Genomic DNA, 8,003 nt, shown 5'->3' on the forward strand with positions numbered 1-8,003 from the left:
TATACCCAAAATATGGGTTTCATTTTACCAAATTATATACTAAAATCTTTCTTTTTACCAAATTATCTACGCCCCTAGCTACTCAATCAATGGGATGGGAGAGGAGGGGAGGGGAGGGGAGGGTATTTAGCTCCTTTTCTTAGCGGTGATCGCCCAAATCGGTCCAATAGCTACCTGTGCGAGCTTCGTGTTTAGGCGATGATTCAATATTTGGAGAGGTGAGAAAAATGAGGCATCAATAGAAGTGTCGAGAAAGAGGTATCGAGAACTGTTGGATCATCACTAGACATGTGGCAATCGCCTATGTAGCTATGGACAAGACCTAGGCGATCACCACTCATGAGAGGAAAGTGCTGGGGAACTTTTCTAATGTAGGAGGAGAGAGATGGACACAAGTTCCGACACAGCTAACGTTGAGATGGGAGGTGCTGAGGACTTTTTGCCCTAACGTTGGGATGGGAGGTGCTGGGTACTTTTCCAATAGAGGGAGGAGAGAGACGGACACAAGTTCCGACATTGCATTAGCATGTCCAACATTTTCGCTTAATTAAGATAAAAATGTGCCAAACTCCAGGATAACAACTCCTTTGAGCTTTTTATTTTTTGGAAATAGAAAAATCTTAGACTTCAGTACAAAGAGAGTACATACAGAGATGGGAGAGTGGGTAGCTATAGAGGTCCAAGCTAAATGTTTAGTGAAAAACACCACATCGTTGTTAAGCCTGAACTTGAACAAAGTACGAGGATCAAAATAAACATGCAAAAAAATAAGAATCATGCTTGAAAGATACAACTCCTTTGAGATTATTTGTTGTGAAGGTTGGCACAAGAAGAATTTGCCATAGAATGTGAATTGTTGAGAGTTTCAGACTTTCAGTAATAAACATTTATATTTTGAGTATTTTGATGAAACGAATAATTTGGTAAAATGAATCCCACTTTTAGATAATCTAAGTGTTTTTTTCGATTTAAAGTTTTGCGGGTGCTGGATGCGAAACTGGGTAAACGTCCTTCCCAAACTTAAGTAACCTGCAATGCTAATTATGCAATAAAATGCAGTAATTTGTGTAGTTGTCAAGTAATCTGTTCAATGAATCCTTTTTGTATTGCATAAGTTTCATAGACACTGCAAAGGTTGCTCTTAGTACCAAATATACCAATACAACTAGAAATTCAATGACAGCAGTGTTTAAACATACAAATTTATTGTTGGTGTGTGGGCGTTTTCTGAGCAAGTGGCAGAGTAGCACACCAATAAGGTAAGACTCATCGATTTCGCAAGTGAGAGGCAACAAGATCATTTCATGTGAAGAGGAGAGAGATAAATGAGGCAGCTCAGAGAAACTTTTCCCATATAGGAAAAAGAATAATGCCATCCGTTCCAGAGATTCATACAGAAGAACTAGCTGGAGTGCCATGTTCTTGAAAGAAAGGTAATGCAAAGCACCAAATTCATTAGATTACTTGACCATAGAAATTTTAAGTATCCTCTTTTCAAGGACAAAACACTCGTTGAACATCTGAAATCAAAAACCCTCTTTGAACATCTGAAATCAAAACTATAAATATTACAAAGGGAAATATTCGTGAGTAAAACCTTTGTCAAATCCTACAATAGATCCTTAATAAAGACAGGAAAGAAACATCATCAGTAGTCTCCTTGTTATATGTTCTTCCTTCTGATCTTCCCCTTTCCGTGACGCTTGCCTTTATGCATCTTCAATTTCTTTTTCCACTTCTTCCCTACACCCCCAGTAGGTTTTAAAGAGCCCAAGTTCTGATTATTTGTGTCTCCCTCATCAGCCATCTCCATATCTGTTGAAATAAAGCTACATAAGGTTCCAACAAAAAATGCCAGGTTTTACGACTGCTGCGCCTAAAAAGGATGGAAGCTAGAAAGTACACCAACGTTGCTTGCACTTGAGACATGACAATGCAAGTACATTGGCTATTACTATGTGAATCTTCTGTATGGAAAACACATTAAGATTAAACATGTCAAAAAATCCAAATTTTCTCTGGTAGTGATCTTAGGTGGTCAAAACCCCAGATGGAGCAATGCAGATAATCACTGCTCTCATATTTAGCATCAGATTCAACCCATTTAGTATGAAGATTTCTTCAACAAATAATTGGGCTGAGACAGTGGAATGGAGAGCTAGGAATTCCATCCACAGTTCAAGGTGTCAGTATCGAATACCGATACCTGACTGATACAATGGCGGTGTATCAGTCTATACTGAGAAAAAATGGTCCAAAAGTTTTTTTTTGGGGGGGGGGTGTTTCTTCAAAAGATGAGGGCAAAACCTCCTGATATGGCCTGTATCAGGCGATTATAAAGGTACCAGTATCGGCCATCCATCAAACTTAAACACATGATATACCAGAAAAAACCACAATTTTGACTAATCATACAAACAATAAACAAACTAAAAGACATTAATCAGGACTGGATTTAGAATCAACACCAAGTAAGAATCAACAGAACCATCTATCTTGATCACAAGCGCCTAGGATAATAGAAATTTAGATCCAGGAGAAAAAGAAAGAGAGCTTCTTTGTCTACAAATATTCGAACAACCGCTACAGATTTTCCTGTCAGCTCACTACCAAATTTAGCTTAATTCATCCCCTTGTTAGAGACAACAGGAGAAGGTTAAAAAAAAGAGATTATTAAACCTTTAAGGACTACCCCTTTCATACACAGAAAAACACATTTAAGAAGGAAAAGAAAAAAAAAAAAAAAAAAAAAAAAAAATACCAGTCATATGATGGACACTGAAGTAGTCAACAACCTCTACTTTCTTCAACATAATAATACCTACTAAGAAAGAAGAATCCCTCCATTGATAAAGCAATCTTAGACAAGTATCCTACGTGAATTGAACATCCACACAAATGTCATCAGCCTCTCAAGGGTCAAGTCTAAAGTTTAACCTACTAGACAACAAGGTTTTAGCAATGCAAAGGCAGCATATACTCGTAGGACCTATGGATATAGTTTCCAGCAATTAATTTATTCAAAAATTGATCTCTTTGTTCAATTCTAGATTCTCAATTCTAAAAATCTGGATTTTGCTCTGTGCTAATCCTAAGCATATAATGATTTTGAATTTGCAATTTTTCTTCAAAATTCTGTTTTGTTCTTCCATTATACAATTAAGCAAGTTCTTTTCTGCTATTCTAGTTCAGGTACTTGCATGATGAGCTAGTCCAATCAGATTTGGATTGGGATAACCTATAGGATTTTAATTTGATTAGGATTCCACATTCCGAGACCTATTTCGATTACAATTTCTCAATCCTATTAGGACTAGGATTCCTCACATCACATCCCATTTGGACTAGGAGTTTTTGTTTGAAGAGGTTCCATACTCTTTGTAATGGGCCACTTTAAAGGTCTGGAACACCAACTAGGTTTCACTGTCCCCTTCTTCGCCATGAGACCTGCCATATCATTCCCAGACCTTGATTTGTGATGGAAAAAGAAGTTAATCTATTCCTAAATTGAAATAAGTTTCCAGAAAATATTTGATACTAAACCGAAATATGTTTGCAGCAAGTGGAGAACTAAGTAGCCATTTTCTTTGTGTGGAAGCAGAAGAATGATGGACACAAACAAACAGAACAGAAAAAGCAATCAAAACAAAAGAAAATAAATACATCATTCCATCACAGAAAAAACAACATAGTATTTGCTCCCAAATTGAAATATACAAAACAAACACAGTACCCATGCTTGCATTGGAAATGGCGGTGATTTCCATCTTAGTGCTGTTGCTTTTGATGGGACGTACAGGCAGCTTCGGAGCGGCTAGAGCTGCTTCTTGAGCAGCAAGTTTTGCATCTTCTTTCTTTTCATAGAAAGGCTCTACTATCTCTCTTCTGAGAGTCCTCAATCTCTTCTCCCTCTTCGATCTCATTGACTTCGCCATTGTTGAAAACCCTTCACCACTGCAGGTCAGATTTCAATTAATTGTAACTATACTAAAAGTTGGACATCATGAACTCAACTAAACTCGACTAAAACTTATCCCAACTTATTTGGGTTGCCACACACATCACGTTTCACATAAAGGTAACAAAATTAACATGGAGGTTAACCCTGAACATGTAAAGGAAATTTTGGGTTTTGAGATGCCATAGAATACAGATAAGAGCAGGCATTGAAAGCTAGAAACAGTCTAAAGACTCAGGGTCGTGTAGAAGTTCAAAAACCCAAGAGGGCATAACAGCATCAGGCCATAGACCAGCATTCATAAATTACAAAACTATGGTCTAAATTATGATATCTAAGAACCTTTCATCCCATGGGTTTTCATGTAACTATGATTAAAAAAAAAAAGTAGCCATATAAGCATCAGTTTAACAAAATAAAACAAACACAGAAAACAGAGTAAACATTGATAATAACCATTAGTCGAGAAATATGGAAGGTACGAAGAAGTAACAGCACTGAATACAATCTAAGGCCCTAAATCGAAGAAAACGATAAACCCCCAACGCCAAATTTTCAGAAACCTAAAACTATAAACTCCAAAAGGGAATCACTGATTAAATGATACTAAGAGACAATTTCAGGAACCAAAACTCCAAATCCACAAAATCTTTCATAGAATTACCTTGGAGAAACAAGAGAGACTCGAACAGGGAGTGAGAAGCAGTAAGCAATGAGAAAGTAGGCGGCACCCCGTTGAGTGAGACTTCGGAGTTGGGAGATTTTTTTTGTAGAGATACTAAGAGGAGACGACGACGAAAAGAAGAGAGAGAGTTGCTGTTAGCAGCGATTAGGTTATGGGGATCAGACGGTTGAGCGGTTTGGAGCCAAGGCAAAGACTAAGCCCAAGCCCGAGCCCAAGCCGAAGCCCAAGCCTAATCTAGACCGACCTTGGGTTTTAGACTTTTTAGCACGCTTAGCCCAACCGAGCAGAATCTTTCAAGCCCACAATTAGGTTGGGAGGTTCACTTTTTGTTGGGCTGGGTTGGGCTTCTTGGATTGATGTTAAGTTGACGAGGCACTGTGCAAGTTTTCAACTGAATTATTTCTTCAATAATCATTTTTCATTTTTTTTTTTTTTTTTTGGTAGAATCATTTTTCATCCTTAAAAGGGTATAGAAACCCAAACATAGGTTAAGGGGGTGTTTGGTTCAGTAAATCAAATGGTGTATGTATTGGATATGAATGTTAATTTTTTGATAGACATTCTTCTGAATTATGTTTCTTTCTGAAAAATAGTTTGGTTGCCTTAAGGCTAGTACATGTTTCTCGTGGGTTGAGATATTGGCTTCCGTAGAGAATGTCTTTCCGCTTTCTCCTTTTATACTAGGTGGTAAAAAGGTTGCTCAAATCTGAGTTTAAGTGTTGAGGTAAAGTCAGATTTGGAACACATCATTTGTAATATGGTCATTCATGGGAAGTAGGATGCTCACTTATGAGGGTCATCCTAGTGGAACCAAACAACTTCAAAAATTAAGAATTATCATTCTAAAGAATGCCATCCCAAAGATTTACTAAATCAAACACCCCCTAAGGGTGTCAATTTAGGACCAGAACTGGAAAATGGATCAGAACTGACCCACCAAGGTCTGAAACCCACCCCCATTAATTTATCCAAATCCGAATCCGAATTTTGGAACTAATTAGTGAGCCGGACAGGTCTCCCACTAGTTCCATAATTGAAAGACCAATTTAGAACCGACTGGAAACTAGAACTGCCAGGACCTGCTTAAAACTTGCATGATAATCAAATATTTGGTGTAGGCGATTTGGATTTTGGATTTATTGGTTTGCTTAGTAAGGAGATTTCTTTTTAAATATTTTGGTTTACATTTTCATTGTATGCTTAAGGGGTTGTTGCTTTGAGCAGAGTGGCAAAGGGCTTTTTCCGGCTACGTAGTGGTACTAGTTAGAGTCACACACTTAAGTCCGGGAAGCCTTTGTGCGCTAGGTAACGGCCTTTTATTTTCATTGTACGGTTAGTGATTGAATAATTATTTATCTATATGCTTAGGAATGCTTCAAGAATTAATAGTAGGTTATTAGGTGTCGGTTGGCATGCTGCTCGCTTTTCTGTAAGCTAGTGGCATGCACCAATGGGGAGTGCGGGATGGGCTGGGGCATCATTTCACAAGGAGTGAGGAGAGAAATAGACACATGCTTGGGAAGCTCCGCAGCATGCCCAACCTTTCTCATAGTATTTGTTTTCTTACTTAAAAATTTGGACACTACAATATTGTTTCGAACCGATTAGGAACCAAAATCGTTCCATCCATTAATAAACGACTATAGATCTTTGGTTTGGTGCCGATAAGATAAAACGGGATGATTTTGATCCTACCTCTTTGGAATGGGACGGATCAAAAACTGGATTGATTACCCAGAACCGGACTGATTTAAACCCATTCACCAACTGTGCTACGCATTTGTTATTCCTACATACATAGCTTGTGTGCTGTAAATGATTTATTCTAATATCATCACTTCAGATCACAATATGAACCATATAATCTTCTTGTGTGTTAAGGGTCGGGTTGTTCAGGCTTAGGTCTCCAGCAGTTCTAAACGAACTCAAGGAGCTCAAAGAAAATCTTTGAACTCTCACTGGAACACACAATACACACTCCGCCATTTCAAAAAACTAATCCCAAGAATCTAGGGTTGTGTTTGGTATGCATTCTCAAAATAGATTCTGGGTCTAGAACATATTTTGAAACCCAATTCTTCTCTTTTATTTTTTTCACTTCAAAACATGTTAGGGGACATTTGGTTCAAATTATCCATCGGATCAGATTCCAAGGATTCAGGTTCTCATTTAAATTAAACCGTTTGGTTCATATTTTAAGGCAACTAATCCGGAGTTAGCGTGTTCAACTGAATCACCCATTTACACTAAAACCCAAGACTCAAGTGGATTAACTTGAATAGGTAAATCCGGAATCGAGTCAAGGGATTCCAGGGTTATATAAAAGGTAGAGAATTAGGGTGAATCGACTTTTATCAGGGTTTTCTTTCACTTTATCCTCATTTGCTGAAAGCCGATCGACGCTTTCTGGTGAAAGTGAAAACACGAGGTGAGATTTCCTTCTTCTCAGTTGTGTTTTCTTTTGTCATACATTTACCCGCTTTGCATGGAAGACAATCGCAGCCGATAGCCATCTGAAAACCAATGCTATATTCAAGGTGCGTTTGGTCCCCTTTATATGTTTTCTTCGTCTTGTTCTTCGTCTGTGTTTTACTCATATTATTGAGCTTAGGTTTCTAATTTTTATGTTGTTACCTTCATATCTAGGATTTGCCTCTTAGGTTTCTATTTCACTGTGTAAGGTTCACACATTTGGCTTAGACGATCGGCTGTTGAGGGTAATGCAAAATCCATCTAAAGTCAGCGGTATGGTCAGTTATCTTCTTCAATCGAAGATCTGAAACCCTAATTTGGAGATTTTAAGTTTCAGATATAGCATTACAGTTATTTCCTCCCTTTGCTTCTACTCCTCTCTCAGATAACTTATTTTTGTTGTATGCAGGTTTCTTTGCTTTCTTTGCTCTCGATTTGCCCTATTCCTCTGAGATGGAAACTTTGCCATTGAAGTGTCCAACCAATTCTCTCCAAAACAAAAGGAAGATTCAAAACTCCACAAGACCAGCAAGTTCTCTGTAATAGCTAAAGGAGGTTTGCATCAAATAGGTCATTTCTTTTTTTGTTTAATGATTTTTTTTACTTTTATCCTTTAAAATTCTACTAATCACAGCCATTTATATTATGTTTGTGTAGGATTTGGAAGTTTCTCAGTTCTATTTCCTTTCATTGTCTGTCGTTGTTGATATTGATAGGTTTTCAGCATTTGGGTTTTGCATGATAGTTGTTTAGGTTCCATGTTTTAGATTCCTAGTTAATGGATTGATTCATGAAGTAGCCGTGGCAGGTATTTTTTATTTCAATATATATTTCTATAAATAGAAATAGTTTGTGTATAAATTCGTGAAATGTCTTCCTATTTTGTCA

At 37.5% G+C, this 8,003-nt stretch overlaps 1 protein-coding gene across 1 annotated transcript; it reads right to left on the reverse strand.

Moving 5' to 3' along the window:
- Positions 1–1,434: 1,434 nt before the first annotated feature.
- LOC122059197 lies at positions 1,435–4,786 on the reverse strand. Its single transcript, XM_042621881.1, has 3 exons — positions 4,623–4,786; positions 3,734–3,954; positions 1,435–1,815 (listed from the first exon to the last, which is right to left on the reverse strand). The coding sequence occupies exons 2-3, from the start codon at positions 3,933–3,935 to the stop codon at positions 1,664–1,666; spliced, it is 354 nt and encodes a 117-aa protein (XP_042477815.1). The 5' UTR covers positions 3,936–3,954; positions 4,623–4,786; the 3' UTR covers positions 1,435–1,663.
- Between the last annotated feature and the right edge of the window lie 3,217 nt (positions 4,787–8,003).

Source organism: Macadamia integrifolia, chromosome 13, assembly GCF_013358625.1.
Source record: "Macadamia integrifolia cultivar HAES 741 chromosome 13, SCU_Mint_v3, whole genome shotgun sequence".
In the NCBI taxonomy this organism is placed as follows: Eukaryota; Viridiplantae; Streptophyta; class Magnoliopsida; order Proteales; family Proteaceae; genus Macadamia; species Macadamia integrifolia.

Coding starts and splice junctions, on each gene's coding strand:
- LOC122059197 (XM_042621881.1), bottom strand. CDS start 3,935: ATGGCGAAGTCAATGAGATCGAAGAGGGAGAAGAGATTGAGGACTCTC. Junction 1,816..3,733: donor CATTTCCAATGCAAGCATGG/GTACTGTGTTTG, acceptor TTATTTCAACAG/ATATGGAGATGGCTGATGAG.